Genomic DNA, 18,191 nt, shown 5'->3' with positions numbered 1-18,191 from the left:
GGATTAATTGCAGTTTCCGGGTCACCTTCAAAGGTAGCCCCACGTAGAGCGCGTTGCAGTAGTCCAAGCGTGAGATAACTAGAGCATGCACCACTCTGGCGAGACAGTTCGCGGGCAGGTAGGGTCTTAGCCTGCGTACCAGGTGGAGCTGGTAGACAGCTGCCCTGGACACAGAGTTAACCTGCGCCTCCATGGACAGCTGTGAGTCCAAAATGACTCCCAGGCTGCGCACCTGGTCCTTCAGGGGCACAGTTACCCCATTCAAGACCAGGGAATCCCCCACACCAACCCGCTCCCTGTCCCCCAAAAACAGTACTTCTGTCTTGTCAGGATTCAACCTCAATTTGTTAGCCGCCATCCATCCTCCAACCGCGTCCAGGCACTCACACAGGACCTTCACTGCCTTCACTGGTTCTGATTTAAAGGAGAGGTAGAGCTGGGTGTCATCTGCATACTGATGAACACCCAGTCCAAACCCCCTGATGATCTCTCCCAGCGGCTTCATATAGATATTAAAAAGCATGGGGGAGAGGACAGAACCCTGAGGCACCCCACAAGTGAGAGCCCAGGGGTCTGAACACTCATCCCCCACCACCACTTTCTGGACACGGCCCAGGAGGAAGGAGCGGAACCACTGTATGACAGTGCCCCCAGCTCCCAGCCCCTCTAGACGGTCCAGAAGGATGTTATGGTCGATGGTGTCAAAGGCCGCTGAGAGATCCAGCAGAACTAGGAAACAGCTCTCACCTTTGTCCCTAGCCCGCCGGAGATCATCAACCAGCGCGACCAAGGCAGTTTCAGTCCCATGGTGAGGCCTGAATCCTGATTGGAAGGGATCCAAATGGAAAGAAATCAGATCCTGCAGGGCCCTGGTCTCATGAGGCAGAGCATTCCACCAGGCCGGGGCCAGAGTTGAAAAGGCCCTGGCTCTGGTTGAAGCCAATCTAACTTCCTTAGGGCCTGGGGCCACTAGGGTGTTGCTATTTATGGACCTTGAGGCTCTCCGTGGGGCATACCGGGAGAGGCGGTCCCGTAGGTACGAGGGTCCTAGGCCGTGAAGGGCTTTAAAGGTCAAAAGCAGCACCTTAAATCTGACCCTGTACTCCACCGGGAGCCAGTGCAGCTTGAAAAGCACTGGGTGAATATGCTCCCATGGCATAGACCTCGTGAGGAGCCTCGCTGCAGCATTCTGCACCCGCTGGAGTTTCTGGGACAGCTTCAAGGGCAGCCCTGCGTAGAGCGAATCACAGTAGTCAAGCCTGGAGATGACCGTTGCATGGATCACTGTGGCCAGGTCGGGGCGGGAAAGGTAAGGGATCAACTGTTTGATGCGGCGAAGGTGGGAAAATGTCGCCTTGGCTGTTGCTGTAACCTGTGCCTCCATGGAAAGGGAGGTGTCAAGGATTACACCCAAACTTGTAACGGAAGGCAATGGTCCTAATTGGGCCCCCGCAAGAGAAGGGAGTTGGTCCCTCATCCCCATGCCATCCCGACCCAGCCATAGGACCTCTGTCTTCGAAGGATTTAGTTTCAAGCGGCTCCCACGAAACCATCCAGCCACAGCTTCCAAGCATCTGGTCAGTGTGTTTGGGGCTGAGTCGGTGTGGCCATCCATCAGCAGATAGAGCTGAGTGTCATCAGCATATTGGTGACAGCCCAGCCCAAAGCTCCGGATAATCTGGGCAAGGGGGCGCATAAAGATGTTTAAAAGCATCGGGAAGAGGATTGTGCCCTGCGGCACTCCACACACCAAGGAGTGGCGCGACGACATTTCCCTCTCTAGTGCCACCCTCTGTCCCCGGCCAGAGATAAAAGAACACAACCAGTTATGGGCTATGCCCTGTATCCCCACGTCTGCAAGGCGGTGGTCCAGAAGATCATGATTGACCATGTCAAAGGCTGCTGACAAATCTAAAAGGATCAGCAGTCCTGACCCGCCTTGATCCAGCTGTCTACGGAGATCATCTGTTAGGGCAACCAGAGCCGTCTCCGTCCCAAAACCAGGACGGAAACCGGACTGAAATGGATCTAATGCCGATGTTTCCTCCAGAAACCTACCAAGCTGTTCAGCAACCGCTCTCTCAATTACCTTACCCAGGTATGGAAGATTTGAAACGGGGCGGTAATTGGATAGGTCTAAGGGATCTAATGAAGTTTTCTTTAAGAGTGGACACACCACTGCTTCCTTCAGTTCCCCTGGGAATGTCCCCGTGTCAAGGGACAAATTGATAATTTCAACCATGGGGAGTCCGCGTAACATCTGGACACTCCCTAATCAGCCAAGACGGGCACGGATCAAGGAGGCAGGTGGTGGTGATCTATCCACATCAGTAGGGAGTATCCGATCGAAATGGTCCAACACTGGACCTGAAGTCAGTCGAGGGGCCTCCAGTCACTGTATCTAAATTGGCAGGGAGGTCACGGCGGAGCAACAGGACTTTCTCCACAAAAAAGCTCGCAAATGCCTCACAGCTGTGGGTCGAATTTGTGCTTAAATTTGGTTGTCCTCCTAAGGACGTTATTGACCTAATTATTCTAAAAAGTTGTGCCGGGCGAGAGCTAGCGGATGCAATGGAAGCTGCAAAGTAAGATTTCTTAGCAGCTTTCATAGCCATCTCATAGGCTTTCATAAGCGTCCTATAAGATGTTCTTGAGGCTCCGTCACGAGTCCTCGCCATACTCGCTCTAGCCGTCTGAGATCCCGCTTCATTTTCCGGAGCTCCTCAGTAAACCAAGGGGCCCGGTTTCGGCGGGGTCGCAGAGGGCGCTTAGGCGCGATCTCATCAATGGCTGCCAAGAGCCGGTTATTCCAGTCCTCAACAAGGTCATCTAATGAGTCGCCAGGAGGAGCAGGGCCCCGCAAGGCTTGTCGGAATCTATCAGGATCCATCAGTTTTCGCGGACGAGCCCAAATAGGTTCGCCACCCGAGCCGGGGAGGAGCGGGAAGTCAATCTTGGCTTTCAAAGCGTAGTGATCAGACCAATGCACTTCCACAGGGGGGAGCATGATCACATCTATGCCAGCCCCAAAGATCAGATCCAGCGTGTGGGCTGCTTGATGAGTGGGGCCCAAAACAAACTGGGAGAGCCCTAGTGTTGCCATGGAAGTCACTAGGTCCAGAGCCTGTGAGGAGGGAGCGGCATCGGCATGGACGTTGAAGTCTCCCAAAACCAGTAGGTTTGGGAACTCCAAGGCCCAGCCTGCCACCACCTCCAGCAGGTCTGACAGGGTGGCTGCAGGTGTGCTGGGTGGTCGGTACACCAGCCAGACAGCCAAGCTCTCCTTGGTGCCCCACACGAGACCTACACATTCAATGCCGGAGATTGCCGGTGATGGCAGAGCTCTGAAAGAGCAATCCTCCCCGATTAACAACGCTACTCCTCCCCCCCGACCCACAGTCCGCGATTGATGGAGGACAGAGAAACCTGGGGGTGTTATCTCATGTAGGGAGACTACTTCGCCTTCCCGTACCCAGGTCTCCGTCACACAAGCCAGGTCAATCCCCTGCGAGACAAAAAAGTCACGCATGGTGGCGATTTTGTTGCCTATGGACCTACCGGTATATATCTATATATATAGGATAGCTATATATCTCATAGTCAAGCATTATACAAAAAGAGAATGTAAGAATTCTCTTTAAGGTGCCGTGAAACACTTTTTTTGGTGGTATTTTAAGTGAAGCGCTGGAAGTTTCTGGATCCAGAACACATTATTTGAAGTGCAACAAGGAGCCGTTTCAAATAAACATTTATATAAAATGAGCAAGAACTTTCTGAGTTGCATAAGGCTGCAACCCAACTCCCACCATAAAACACAGGAAGCTCCCTTATACTGAGATATAGCTAGTCCTATATTGTCTACACTGAGTGGCATCTCCAGGATTTCAGACGAGGGACGTTCACAGCCTCTACCAGGAGAGGCTGGTGATGGCACCTGGGGCCTTTGCATGCAGGGCAGATGGTCTGGCACTGAGTTACGGCCTTCCCAAACAAGACATGTCCTTATGCTGAATCAGACCCTGCCTCCATGTAGCTTAGTATTACCCGCACTGGCTGGCAGCAGCAGTGTTCAATGCTACTCCTATTCACAGCAGACCCCTTGGGATTAATGAACCTGAATGATTCCTGTCAGTTCACTTCCATGGCTGTATTCTGAGTAGGGCTAGCAGTCAATATCTCACCCCAATCTCCCAGCCTAGTGGGAGACTGATCCCGGGACAGGTAAGTTGACCTGCCTAGGATTGCACTCTGAACGTTTGCAAACCCATCCAGAAACTGAACTGCACGATTCTATCCATGTTTCCTCTCAAGTCAGTCCCGTTGGGATAAGAAGAGGAGGAGTCAACACTCTCCACTCCCGTGGCTTCCAGCAACTGGAATCGGTCCCACCCTCTTCTAAACCGTCTAAGTTGGTGCCCACCCCTGCTTCTTCCTGTGGCAGTGAGTTCCACAGCTGAACTCCGCGCTGAGTGAAGGAGGACTTGTTTCCGTCTGACCTGAACCTTCCTACAACATTCGGCTTGGAATTTCAGGGCGGCTTCCTCCCTGCAGCGGTGGGTCTCAAATTTCAGGGGTCCTCTGTGCGAAGCCAAAACACTGCGCCCACCCTGCTCCCCTAAATCCGCCGCTGCCCCCTGCGCCTTCAGGATCGCAGCAACCTGCGCGGCCAGGCTAGCCGGGGAGGATCTGCAGGAGGCATGTGGAGGCAGAGAAACTGAGCGGGCGAGGTGAAGGGCGCGCGCGCTCAGAGCGCATTTGGAGACGTCGCTCGCCAGCTCCTTGGAAAGGGAGACGCATTTGGGGACTCTGCGGAGCCCCTTCTTCCCCGCCGGGTGCCCAGGTCAGCCTGGCCGGAGGGCGCCTCCTCTCCTCCCCCCTTCCTTCCTCCGTCCCTCCCTCCGCCGGCCGAAGCGGATCCGGTTCACGAGCTGGAGGTGGCTGGCTCCCGCCGGCCTCTCCGCGCAGCTCGGATCCGCCTCCGGAGGCGCCCGCTCGCCTGGGCGCTTCGCATCCCGAGGAGGAGATGCTCGGCCCGGTAGGACCCCTCTCCCCGTCCCCGCACCATTTGCCCGTCTCTGGGTCCCCGGGCGGGACCGGGAGAAGGGACCAGCCCGGCGGACAAAGGCGCGCATGCCTCTGCGCGCATGCAGAGGGCCCCGGCTCAGGAAGGAGTGGGAAGAGCCGGGGAAAGCGGGTCGTCCTCCGCAAGGCGAGACCCGAAACCTCTCCTTATACCGAGTTAGGCCATGGTCTGTGTAGCTCAGTATTATCGACACGGGCCGGCAGCAGCTCTGCCGGAGTTCAAGAGGAGACTTCCCAACCCAATTTTTTTATAAATTATATCTATATCTATATCTATCTAATATCTATCTATATATCACACAAGAGATAGTTCAATATTGTCTGCTCTGTCTACTCTGACTGGCAGCAGCTCTCCAGGGTTTCCGGCAGGGGTCTCCCCTAGCCCTACCTGGAGATGCTGTCTGGGGTTGGACCTTCTGCATGCCAAGGAGGCCTCAAGGGATGGAATATTGACATAGGAAATGGCCTTGTACTAAGACGGACCTGTGGTCCATTTTGCTCCATATGGTCTACACTGACCGGCAGCTGCTCTCCATGATTTCAAGCAGGCTGCTCTTGCAGCCCTGTCTGGGGACTGATCCTGGGACCTTCTGCTGGCAAGGCAGAGGCTCTAACCACTGAACCAGCACTCTTCCTATCTGACCTTAAGGACTCATTGAGTGGGCAGCTCGGTTCAGGGGCGGCTTGTGGGACAATTAAACGACCCCCATGAGCCGCTTGTGGCCCCTGGGCCTTAGGTTGCCGACCCCTGACTTACATCATAGGAGCCTACACAACACAAAACACTGTTGCTGTATGTAGCTTTTATTTTATTTCTTTTTTATCTTATATTTTGGAAATGTGCATCCAGGTTTTTTTCCCTTTAATTTTTTTGGGGGCCCCCAAGAGAGTGGGGCCCTAAGCTATAGCTTGCTTAGCTTATACCGTAAATCCGGCACTGAATTGCACATTGATTCAAAATCCAAGCAAACCTATTTTCTTTAACAAAACCGATGGACTTGATTCAAGGATGCCGCCTTTTCAAAGTCATGATTTACACCTCCAGCGCCCACCTGCCACCCGTCTGCTGAGGGTGCTGGGAGTGGTGTAAGGGCAAACTACAGTTCCCAGAATCCTTTGCGGGGAGGAGGGGGAGTCATGTGGCAGAGGTGCTTAAAATGTCTGCTGTGGGTCTGACCTAAGCTATAGCTTGCTTAGCTTATACGTAAATCTGGCACTGCTCTCTTATCTTCCATCCCAAAGGAGCTCCCATAACCCACACTGGAGCCCAGGTGACGCGGCAGTACAGGACAGGGGGCAGGTAGTCATTTAATAAGGTAACTGGGTTGGCATTTCCCCAGGTCTTGGGGAGGGGTGCTTTGCTGAGCTGCTTCCTCTGTCATCGCAGGTGACGCTGGACGACATCACGGTTTCCTTCTCCCCAGAAGAGTGGGCAGGGCTGCAGGACTGGCAGCGACGGCTCCACCGGGACGTCATGCGAGAGAACTACGAACTGCTCGCCTCTCTGGGTAAGGCAGGTGGTTTCCTTGCGATACTTAACTGGCCGCAGGGAACACTCAAGCAAACCTGAGCATCACCGTCTGCAATAGAAGGGGATTTCAATTTTGCATGCATCTGAACAAGAGACCTGCCCCGATTCTCGTTCTCAGACCGGCCTGCAAACCGAAACACAGCTCACCTTCCCGATTCACACGCCTCTGAATTTTGCGACGCAAAGTTCTCCAAGTGCCTGTTACGCGCGAGAATGCATCTATTTGTGTCAAATGTCGGCAAAAGTCGTAAACGAGTTGTGCATTGCGTTACTGGACATTGCTTGCAAAAATGTGAGAGTCAGTCAGAAATGTGTTGGTGGTGGTAAATTTGCACTACAGGGAAGATGGCTTTTCATGAAGATTTATTTTGGGAACAAAGGCAGATTGCCACAGAAATGGTGCTTCTAGTGGTTTCTGTTTTCGTAGGCCACTTTGAGTCATTGTGAGTAAAGTGACAACAACAACAACAACAACAACAACAACAATAATAAAATTCCTTCCAGTAGCACCTCAGAGACCAACTAAGTTAGTTATTGGTATGAGCTTTCGTCAGATATTTATTTATTTTATTTTGTTTAGACTACGGCAGACCAACACGGCTACCTACCTGTAATAATAATAATAATAATAATAATAATAATAGTTACGATGTTCTGGGTGGCGAAGCCCTTCTTATCACGACGCATAGTTAGGCTGCGCAACTCCCTGCCACGGGAGTGATGGCAACCACCTGGGATGGCTTTAAAAGACAACGAGACAAATTCATGAAGGAGGAGAAGGCTCTCAATGGCTGCTAGCTATGCTGGCCATTCTCTGCTTTCACAGCTGCTGGAAACCACAGGCAGAGAGGCAGCTCCCGCACTCGGATCCTGTTTGTGGGCTTCTTCCCATTGAGGCAACTGGTTGGCCACTGCGAGGAAAAGATGCAGAACTAGACGGGCCCCACTTGGCCTGGACCAGCAGGTCCTTCTCCTGTCCTTCCTATTACCTGTAGAGTTGTGAGAGAGCCTTGATAAGCGATGGCGGAAGAGCCTCAGCTTGGCACAGTGGTGTAGCGTCCTTTGCTGCTGCCCGGGGCTAAGTGCACCGGCTGCCTGCCTGCCTGCGCAGTGGGGAGCCCGGCTGGCCAACATGGCTCTGCTTTGTTTTTGTTTTTTTCTCAAAAATTTTATTGATTTTCCAAAAAAATTTTTAAACAAACAAACATAAATCTCTACCGTATTTAAACCAAACTTAATAACATTGTTAAGTGACTTCCTCGGTTGAATTTCAGTCTATATCATTTTAACGGTTTTCCAAAACCACTATTCTTATAAAATTAACTTAATCACTTAACATCATTATATTTTCCTTTCCAATTCAGTATCAAACATATTAATTCATCCCATTACCTAGTTATGTCCTAAGCCTATCTGGTATTTCCAAGCTTCTCCAATTAATTTAACTTAACATATTTAACTAAATAGTCTTTAAATTTCATCCATTCTTCCTGGTGCTCCTCCTCCTTCTGGTCATGGACTCTTCCAGTCAGGTCAGCTAGTTCCGACAAGTCCATCTTTTCATCTGCCAATCTTCCACTGTTGGTACTTCTTGTGTTTTCCAACATGGCCCTGCTTTGAGGGGTACACTCGTGGCACAACAGAGCAGGGCGCAAAGTGCTGCTGGGTTCAGGAGGCATCATGATTAATGTGCCCCCCCAAAAAACTGCAACCGGGGCAACAGCCCCGCACCAACCCTGCCCCTGCTACGTCACTGGATTGGCAAGCCTGCTTTGCAACTTTCCCCTTTTCCTTTTGCAGGCTGCGACCTCCGAGTCAAGGATGAAGAAGGGGAGTCCGGGGAGGAAGATGGCCGAGGGCTCTTCTCGGAGATGGTGCTCCGGCGCTGGAAGCCCGAGGGCGAGACCTTGCGCCTGCAGCAAAACAGCGGCAGCAACGTGGCTGGCGAGCCTGTGGGTGGGGCAGGACTCCTGTCTCCTGTCTCAGAAGGAAGAGATCCCGGAGGGGAAGAGCTGTGCCCCCTAACCTGCCCGGACTGCGGGAAGCGCTTCAAGAGCAAAACGGCCTGCTTGACGCACCAGCGCATCCACACGGGTGAGCGCCCCTTTGGCTGCCCCGAGTGCGGGCGGCACTTCACCCAGCGGCAGCACCTGGGCACCCATCTGCGGGTGCATGGCGGGGAGCGCCCCTTCTCCTGCGGCGAGTGCGGCGCCGCCTTCCGGCTGCAGAAGCTGCTGCTGACGCACCGGCGCAAGGCGCACTTGGGGGAGCCGCCTCTGGCGTGCGCCGACTGCGGGAAGCTGTTCAGCCACAAGCACCACCTGATGACGCACCAGCGGGTGCACACGGGCGAGCGCCCCTTCCCCTGCCCCCAGTGCGGGAAGTGCTTCACCCAGAAGCACCACCTGCAGACCCACCAGCGGGGGCACTCGGGGGACCGCCCCTTCCCCTGCCCCGAGTGCGGCAAGGCCTTCAAGGACCGGGCGGGGGTGCTGATGCACCGCATCGTCCACACGGGCGCCAAGCCCTTCGCGTGCCAGCGCTGCGACAAGATCTTCAGCCACAAGCACCACCTGGTGATCCACCAGCGCGTCCACACGGGCGAGAAGCCCTTCTCCTGCCAGGTGTGCCGCAAGCGCTTCACCCAGAAGCACCACCTGCTCAGCCACGAGCGCATCCACACCGGCGAGCGCCCCCACGCCTGCCCCACCTGCCCGCGCAGCTTCAAGGACCGCATCACCCTCAAGCTGCACGTGCGGCTCCACACGGGCGAGAAGCCCTTCTCCTGCGGGCAATGCGGAGAGAGCTTCCGCCTGCGCAAGGCCCTGCTCTCCCACCAGAGGGCGCACGACGCACCCGCCCAGCTCATCTGCACTGAGTGCGGGGAGAGCTTCCCGCGCATGCGCAGCCTGGTTGCCCACAGGAGGAGGGCGCACCCAGCAGCAGCGCCCCATGGGGCTGGCGCACGGCCTGGATCAACCGGCCACTCGCGCCGCCCGGCTGAGTCACAGGCTGATGGGGAGAGAGCAGCAGACGCCCCACCTGGACCCTGAGGGCGCATGGCAGAAAGAAAAGGGCAGTCTGGGCCCTGGCACACATCCTCCAGCTGCAAAGATGCCAACGCAGTGAATCGCCTGCCCAGGCCAGGATCCCTAGGCTGGGTGGACAAGGGAATGCGATTCCCGTCTTTCATGGCATGGTAGAGCTGGAAGGGCTCCACGGGTCATCCATCCCAACCCGCTGCAATACACCTTTCTCATTGTCCTTTTCGTTTTGGAAATTTTGTCAGCATCCTGCCCCCACCCATCAAAACCAAGGACCTCCCCTTTCCCGGCTTCCCATTTCTGCTTTGTTGCAGCGCCGACTAGTTATTGCAGAAGCAGCCAAACCCAAGGAGCCAGTGTAGTGTAGTGGTTAGAGCGCTGCTTTTCAAACTTGGTATTACAACTCCCATCATCTGTAGCTAGCAGGAGCAGCAGTCAGGGATGATGGGAGTTGTAGTCCAACAACCGCTGAGGACCCAAGTTTGAGAAAGGCTGGGCTAGAGTGCCAGAGTTCGCGGCGGCGTTCGCAGCCCCCCTTTCTCCTGGTGACACCCCATTTTGTCCCCACACCAATGCTGTGAGGCGGGGTGGGAGACAGTGACTGGCCCCGAAGGTCCCACCCAGTGAGCTGCGTGGCCGAGTGGGGATTTGAACCCAGGTCCTTGTCCGCCCTTCTTGACCCCTGCACCACCAGACTGCGGTGTGGAGGTTCCCCTCGTGCCCCTTCCCTTCTTGCCAAGCGAGAGCCTTGTAAAATGGGCCACCTCACCAACCCACCTCGGTTCTAAGAGACAAAGAATTTGAGCAGCTCTTTCCAGTTCGCTGGATCGTCAAGTTGGAAGGGATCCTCGAAGGTCATTTAGTCTAACCCCCTGCAATGCAGGAATCAGAGTCAACCGCAGTTCTTCGCTCTGCACCAGGAAAAGGCTTTGCCTACCACTGGAGAAATTCAATTCTGTTTGCATTTGCAGGTGAATCCCCTTTATCTGCTCTTTCTGAATCAGCCCTCACACCAAGACACAGCCACAGCCCTTCAAAAAGTCACCCTTCTCTGAATTTTGCACTGTGCAGGTGACGAGTGTAAAGTATGCATCGCTAGGCTAGGGCATGGATCAAAACATGGATCAAAATGCATTAGGTGAGAGAACGCTGCCTTGCAAAAATGTGTATTTTAGGCAAAATTGCACCCAAAATGTGTGTGGGAAGAGACATTCGCGCTAAAATTCTGGTGAGTTATCATGAGGACTTATTTTTGGTAATTGCAAACTGATGCGGAGAACTAAATCTGCGACCAGGAAAATGAGGAAGGGGAGGAGGAAACCAAGATTGACAGATTCACCCGTGGAACACCATTTGGGAAATCATAAATGGGGAATTTGCACCCCTTCACATGTTGTTGGACTACGACTCCCATGATTCCTGTAGGCCAACGACAGCCAGACGGAGCCACAGGCTCTCCCTCCCCAGCATAAGCGCAAAGGTTGTCTCTGGGCACGTTAAGACGGCAGGTGGCCGTGGAGTGGGCGCACTTTTTCAGAACCCTCAGCTGCCCTGCAAGCTGTGAATAGGCAACGTAGCGCCCTCCCGAAGGTCCCAGAATGATAATGCCGGAAGGGACGCCAAGGGTCATCCAACCCAACCCCCCAAAATGCAGGCCTCGCAACTGAAGGATCCGCAAGAAGGTTGAGATCTGAGCCCTGCTTAGAAACCTTGGCAAGCCAGGAATAGCCAGTGTGGTCCCTTCTAGCTGCTCCTGGACTCCAATTCCCATCAGCCTCAGCAAGTGTGCCCAATGGCAAGGATGATGGGAGGCCACAGCACATCAGCTACCCCTCCCAAGCCCAGACCACCCCACCAAAGCTCCAAATGACTGCAAGTCCAGCTATGTCCTGTCCAATGTAAAAGGAAGAACAAGCAAGTGTTAGGTCCTCTGCGTGGGGAAGATGGAGAAATGCTATTGGGTGACAGAGAAAAGGCGGAACTGCTCAACACCTTCTTTGCCTCTGTCTTCACCCAAAACGAAGCGATGCCCAACCTGGTGATAACAGAATAAATGATGTAAGGAGGGAGCTGCAGCCCAGATAGGAAAAGGGGTAGTAAGGGAACAACTAGCTACTTTAAATTAATTCAGATCTCAAGGGCCTGATGAGCTGCACCCAAGGGTGCTAAAGGAGCTTGCAGATGTAATCTCAGAGCCTTTGTCTATTATCTTTGAGAACAGGTCCCTATAGACTGGAGGTGGGCAAATGTTGTCCACATCTTCAAAAAGGGGGGAAAGGAAAACCCAGGTAATTACTGACCGGTGAGCTTGACATTGGTAACAGGGAAGGTCCAGAACAGATAATTCAACCGTCAGTCTGTGAGCATTTAGAAAAGGATGCTGTGATTACTAAGACCCAGCATGGGTTTCTCCAAAATAAGTCAAGACAGACCAATCTGATTTCTTTACAAACTTGGTGGATCAGGGGAATGCTGTGGACAGAGTGTATCTTGATTTCAGAAAGGCTTTTGACAAAGTCCCCCGTGATATTCTCACGAGGAAGCTGGTAAAATATGGGTTGAAGGAGGTGACTGTTAGGTGGATTTGTATCTGGTTGACTGACGAAACCCAGAGTACTCCTTCATGGTTCCTTGTCATCCTGGGGAAAAGTGACCAGTGGGGTGCCGCAGGGTTCTGTCCTGGGTAAGTTGTTGCTTAATGTCTTTACAAATGACTTGGATGAAGGAATTGAGGGGATGTTAATCAAATTTGCAGGTTGCACCAAAGTGTAATCTGATTCTGCCGCAGGAGACAGAATCAGAATTCAAAATGACCTTAACAGGTTGGAGAACTGGGCACAAACTACAAAATAAATTTCAATAGTGACAAATGTAAGATTCTGCAGTTAGGCAGGAAGAACCAGTTGCACAAATAAAGGATGGGGGACACCTGGAAAAGGGTCTTGGGGTCTTGGTGGACCCCAAGCTTGACATGAGTCAGCTTCTTGGATTTGCTGAAAGCCTGTCCAGCACTTTCTCCTTTTTTCCGATGCAAAAGGAAGCAAAGCCCATGGAGCTGTTCCCCTGCCATTGTCGACCTTAGATAGGTCCTTACTTTCCACAACGTTGACCTGTGGTTGGGCTCTGAGCTGCCGCTTCTGACCTTCCCCGAAAAGGGCTCCCCCACCTTACTATTGCTTGTTAAAATCTCTTCCTCACACACCTGGTTTCCAGGGGGATAGAGATGCTGGTTCACTGCCTGCACCCTGGTTTGTAACTGGAGATTTGCTCCGTTGCTTCCAATCTCCTCCTCAAGAACGCCTGGCACAGAGCTTGCTCTTTTCACAGCCACTGGCTGTACATACGAACCAGGCACCTTCCGTGTTCATCCCCTGAGCAACAGTGCTTCCCCTAAAAACGACGCAAGGCTCTAGTCCTCAGGCTTCTGCATCAAGGGCTAATTTGATAGGAACCTGGGAAACTGCATCAGGCCATGGTTGGCCCACCTTGCTCAGTATCACCCACACTGACCAGCTGGCAAGGGGCCTTCCTAGCCCCACCTGGAAATGCCACTGGGCACCGGGTGCAGGGCCTTCTGGGCACAAGCCAGCAGCAAATTCCTTTTGGATCCTCACCCCCCTTCCTCCTCCCCTGTGGAAGATTCCTTGGCGGATAATAAAACACACAGTGAAGCTGCTGGCTGAGTTTATTGACTTGCAAAGGAACGAAGGAGAAATCTGTGCTGTGCTCTGTGTGTGTGTGTGGGAAATTGGAAGAGAGAAGAGGCAATGGGAAACGCGGAAAAACATCTTGCATTCTGGTAGGGGAGACGTCCCATTCTGCCATGGAAGGGCCTGGTCTTTTCACCTGCGGGGACGTCGTCAGCGCTTGGAGAAATCACCACCTGCGATGGAGAATAAGGCAAACACGAGACAGGTGGTGAGACTTGAATGCAGGACTTACCTGGGAAGACCAAGAGCAGAGGAAAGCGACTCTTGTGCTCAGATCCTGTGTGTGGGTTTCCCATTGGGGCACCTGGTTGGCTGCTGTGAGGATGGCATACTGGGCTCTGGAGACTCAGTGTGGTTAGAGTGTAAGACCAGGATGCAGGAGACACGAGTTCGAATCCCCCCACTTGGACGTGAAGCTCGCTGGGTGAACTTGGGCCAGTCACACTGCCTTCTCTCAGACTATCCTCCCTCGCAGGGCTGTTGGGGGGGGGTTAAATGAGGTGTGTGTGTGGGGGAACCATGTACGCCACTGGGAGCAACTCAAAGGGAAATAATGTGGGATATTAATGCAATGAAATAAATAAGGATAATGGCTGGGCCACTTGCCTGATCCAGCTCTTTTTATGGTCTTAGCTATAGAAAAGAAGGCTTTGTCTACATCTTTGGCCTAACTGAGCCGGGCTCTTCTTAGGCCCAGGAATCAGATGGGGGGGGGGGAGAAACCATTATTATTTTTATTTATTATTACAATTTATAACCAGCTCTTTACCCTAAGGTCCAAGGGTGGGTGACATCATTAAAGTACGGTATTAAAAACAGTTTAAAAAAACCCATTTGCAACCCCAGAAATAAAGTGGGTGCTAAAATAGATGCATTAGGAGTCAAAGGAGAAAGAGGGGCGTCATCAGTATCCGCTGGAAGCTGTGCAATGAAGGCAAGAGTGAGTGGGGGGGGGGTCTGCGTGGACCACAAGTTCAACAGGAGATTAAATGCTATTCTAGGCTTCATCAACACAAGTCTCGTGGGATACTGGAGAACTGGGTGCAAGCCCAGGAGCGACAAATGTAAGTTTCTGCACTTAGGCAGGAAGAACCAGATGCACAAATATAGGGTTGGGGACACCTGGAAAAGGATCTAGGAGTCTTGGTGGACCACAAGCTGAACATGAGTCCACAGTGTGATGCAGCAGCAAAAAAAGCTAATGCTTTTTCTAGGCTGCATCAACAGAAATATAGTGTCCAGGCCAAGGAAAGTAATAGTCCTGCTCTAATTTGCCTTGGTCAGGCCACACTTTGAATGCTATATCCAATTCTGGAAACCACAATTTAAGAAGGATGTTGACTAGCTAGAAGAGGGCAGCCAAGCCTTATGGGGGAATGGCTGAGGGAGCTGGGAATGTTTAGCCTGGAAAAGAGGAGGTTGAGAAGAGATACGAGAGCCATCTTGAAATATCTCAAGGGCTGTCCAGCTTGTTTCCTTCTGCTCCAGAGGGTAGGACTCGAACCCACGGCTCCAAGTCGCAAAGAAGGAGATTCCGACTAAACTCTAAGAGCTGTGACGGTGGAGCAGTCTCCCTCGGGAAGGGGCTGGATTCTCCTTACTTAGAGGTTTATAAACTGGCCATCTGTCATGGCTGCTTTAGTTGAGATTCTTGCGTTGCAGGGGGTTGGACTGGATGACCTCAGGGTCCCTTCCAACTCCACAATTCTACGATGTTACCTTTGTACAGGAGATTCCTTCCTGCGCCCACAAACCCCACCCTCTCTAGACAAGCAAGAGGCAGGACCAGATTTCAAGGACACACCAGTCTGGCAAACAAACCCATTTTTTTTGGGGGGGGGGTGTTCTTCCAGAGCAGGCCAGTGAGGGACATTGCGTGGGGTCAGAGGCCCAGACCCCGAGCCCTGGGGTCAGAGGCTCCCCCCACCCCATTGCCTGTGGTCAATTGGGGCCCTTTGCAACGCCCGCCCCTGGCCTGGGCTCACCTTGGCAGCTGCTGCACTCGCACTGGTGGATGACAGGCAGAACGACGGGCTCCGTCTCGCCCCCCTGGCACTGCAGGTTCAGGATGCGGACGGGGCGGACGGGGTCCAGGCGGTAACTGCAGCACTCGCACACGGTCTGCAGGTAGGGCTCCTGCGAGGGCCACCACAAGGGCAGGGGAGGAGAGAGGGAAAAACCCAAACAGGTGTATCAAAACACCATTTGAGGTTGGCGGATTTCAGTTTGATGAGGCCTTACGCTACTGAAGGTAATGGGGCCCTTTAGATGTCCCCCCAATATTGAAACTCCCCACTTCTCTGAGGAGTGCAGACCGGCCCACTCTCTCCTCCCCAATCCAGCTTCTCCAGGCTTCCTTCCCCCTCTTTATTTATTTTTTAATATCTTCTGCATATCTGAATTCATTTAACTTGCTCATTTAAATATCTACCGTAAATATATACTCTTATAAAACTGCAGGTTATTACAATAATCCTGCCAATGTTTTTATCTGTCTACAATTTATCTGTAAATATTCAACAAACCGTTTTCATTCTTCAAGGTATGGCAACCCTATCGCACGGAAGCTGTTCGAGGACTAAAAATGGACTTCCCTTTGAAATGAAAATCCTCCCGTCCAAAAATGTTATTTATTAGAGTTATATACCCCCCTTCATGCAAGAACAACAACAATTTATTATTTATACCCCGCTCATCTGGCTGGGTTTCCCAAAAAAACTCAGACATTTCCTTTAAAATGTAAAAATCCGCCCGGATGGGCATGTTCGCCCCCTAAAAGGGGACATGTCCTGGTTTTCCTTGGCATATGGCAGCCCTACCGTTTGTGCAATATTGATAAGCCCAATACACTGCGTGGACTGTGAGGGGTGAGGCCACTGGGGGACGCAGAGGGGGCTTCTGGAGAGGGCAGTGCCCCCCGGTGCCTTGGCCTGGCGCCCACTTACCTCGGGGATGACGTTGGTGTGGGAGGGGCAGCGCCCCCGGCAGTAGCTCACCTCCACGCCGGCCAGGAAGCAGCTGCCCTTGGTGATGTTGCGGAGCTCTGTGTGGTGCTGGCAGTCGGGCTGAGGGTGATCTTCTGCAGGGGAAGAGGAGGGCAATGTGGCAGGCCAGCGGGCAAGGGGGGCACCCCCAGGCGAGGGTCTCGGGGGCCCAGGCCTGGGGCTGATGGGGAGTTTGGGCCCAGCAAAAATCCGGGGGGACACAGGATTCCCCCCAAACCCTGACCCACGTCAGACAAAACGGTTTCCGTTTCCCACTAGTTGGTTTGGTTCAAAACATTTACGCACCAAGGTTTGCAAAAGAAGATAAACAAAAAAGCCAATAAGATTATAAATAAGGAAAGCTAACAATAGCAATTGAAGGCTTTTGGGAAGCTAAAATCACAACAGATTGAAAGTCAAAACGTCTGGGTGGGCTGGTCTGGACTCGAATGTTTTCAGCAGGCGCTGCAAAGGGCACAGGGGAGGAGCCTGCCTGTTGCCAAGAGGCAAGGAGTTCCAAAGGTGATGGGAGAGAACCTTAAGCGGTTTACAGAACGAATAAAACGATTATCGGTAAAACGGTTCAAAGGAACTGTTTAGAACGTTGGGAGGGATATGAAAGCAGCAGAAAAGGAAAACCAGATTAAAACACGCATCAACAGCCTGCAGGTCTGAGTAGGGTTCTCTGGACAAAAAGTGTTTTCGGCAGTCGCCGAAAAGAGAATTGCCTGATGTCAAAAGGCGGGGAGTTCCGAAGAGTGGGGCTGCCACATTTAAAGATGGCTTTGTTGCAAATGGGGATTCCCTGCTCTCCCTCCCTGCCTCGCCCGCCCGCCCGCCCTGGATGCAGAAGCCCTGATATGTGGGACCCGGCTCCTAGCCCAGGGCTGAAACCAAGACCCCAAAGCACAGCCTAGAAAGGACTCTCTGGGGACTCTCTCCCCCCTCGCAAGCCCACCTACCCGGCATCTCCTTCCTGCACAGCGGGCAGCAGCTCTCGGCCTCCTGCACTTTGACTTCGCCCTGAGGAGAGAAGAATCACAGAAGGGACCCCAAGGGTCATCTAGTCCAACCCCCTGAGACGCGGGAACATGAGTCAGTTTTTGGCCCGCAGGACAGAGGCTCCCCACTCTCCCTGTACAGCCCGGGGTCCTTTAGGGGCAAATACCTCAAGGCAGGTGATTGGGGGGCAGGTAGCCTCGCACACGGCCCTCCCGTTCAGGCAATGGCAAGTTTTGCAGCCCTCCTGCCATTCTGTGCCAGCCTGCGGAGGAGAGAAAGAAGGGGAGAGAGGGCTTCAGAGGGCCTGCAGAGTGCAACCGGTTTAGAAATTATTCTTATTATCATCGCCATTGTTACCATATCAGTTTATATCCTGCCTTTTCCCCAGATCAGGATTCACACAAATTAAAATTGCACAGGTCAAATGCAAAAAGCAACAGACGTACAAAAGATGGTCGTTAAAATGTAATTTAAGAGAATTAAAATGATACAAATAAACAAATCTATTAAAAACAGGAACAGCACAGCACTATTTAAAAGCGCCTTCCTTAAAAAAAAAACTAGCCTGCCAGAATAAAATAATCTTTGGCCAATGGAAGGACAAGGAGGGAGCCAGTCTGGCTTCTCTAGGGAGGGAGTGCCAAAGTTTGGAGCAGTCACTGAGAAGGCCCTGCAATAAGTCACAGAATTCTAGAGCTGCAAGAGACCCCCAGAGGTCATCTAGTCCTTTGTGCCCACCAACGTGGAACAAGCAGGTTGAGGCCACAAAACTTTGTCTCACCAAAGCCAGATACCTTTCCCCTCTCCTCCAATCCAAAATGCCGCCACTGCTCACACT

The 18,191-nt window shown here is 52.7% G+C and overlaps 2 protein-coding genes and 1 long non-coding RNA gene across 4 annotated transcripts in view; 2 read left to right on the top strand and 1 right to left on the bottom strand.

The window, feature by feature from the left end:
* The window catches only part of LOC128398362 (zinc finger protein 268-like), a 38,464-nt gene extending 28,587 nt beyond the window's left edge, over nt 1–9,877 (top strand). The window contains exons 9-11 of the mRNA XM_053359369.1: nt 4,966–5,035; nt 6,470–6,590; nt 8,414–9,877. Coding sequence (XP_053215344.1) covers nt 4,966–5,035; nt 6,470–6,590; nt 8,414–9,666 — 1,444 coding nt within the window. The 3' untranslated portion in view covers nt 9,667–9,877. The remainder of the gene's footprint in view (nt 1–4,965; nt 5,036–6,469; nt 6,591–8,413) is intronic.
* LOC128424314 (uncharacterized) lies at nt 4,727–6,575 on the top strand. Its single transcript, XR_008332980.1, has 3 exons — nt 4,727–5,035; nt 6,325–6,398; nt 6,470–6,575. It is a non-coding gene; the product is annotated as an uncharacterized LOC128424314 (long non-coding RNA).
* Nucleotides 9,878–13,324: 3,447 nt separating the features above from the next.
* Nucleotides 13,325–18,191, bottom strand: part of LOC128424273 (SCO-spondin-like) — a 170,770-nt gene continuing 165,903 nt past the window's right edge. For both annotated transcript variants that reach the window (XM_053410272.1, XM_053410273.1), the window contains exons 108-112: nt 17,520–17,615; nt 17,314–17,374; nt 16,313–16,446; nt 15,353–15,503; nt 13,325–13,540 (exon numbers count right to left, since the gene is read on the bottom strand). In XM_053410272.1, coding sequence (XP_053266247.1) covers nt 13,518–13,540; nt 15,353–15,503; nt 16,313–16,446; nt 17,314–17,374; nt 17,520–17,615 — 465 coding nt within the window. In that variant the 3' untranslated portion in view covers nt 13,325–13,517. The remainder of the gene's footprint in view (nt 13,541–15,352; nt 15,504–16,312; nt 16,447–17,313; nt 17,375–17,519; nt 17,616–18,191) is intronic.

This window comes from Podarcis raffonei, chromosome 12 (assembly GCF_027172205.1).
Source record: "Podarcis raffonei isolate rPodRaf1 chromosome 12, rPodRaf1.pri, whole genome shotgun sequence".
Classification (NCBI taxonomy): domain Eukaryota; kingdom Metazoa; phylum Chordata; class Lepidosauria; order Squamata; family Lacertidae; genus Podarcis; species Podarcis raffonei.
The sequence above is the reverse complement of the archived record's forward strand: the minus strand, read 5'-3'. Positions and strand labels throughout refer to the sequence as shown.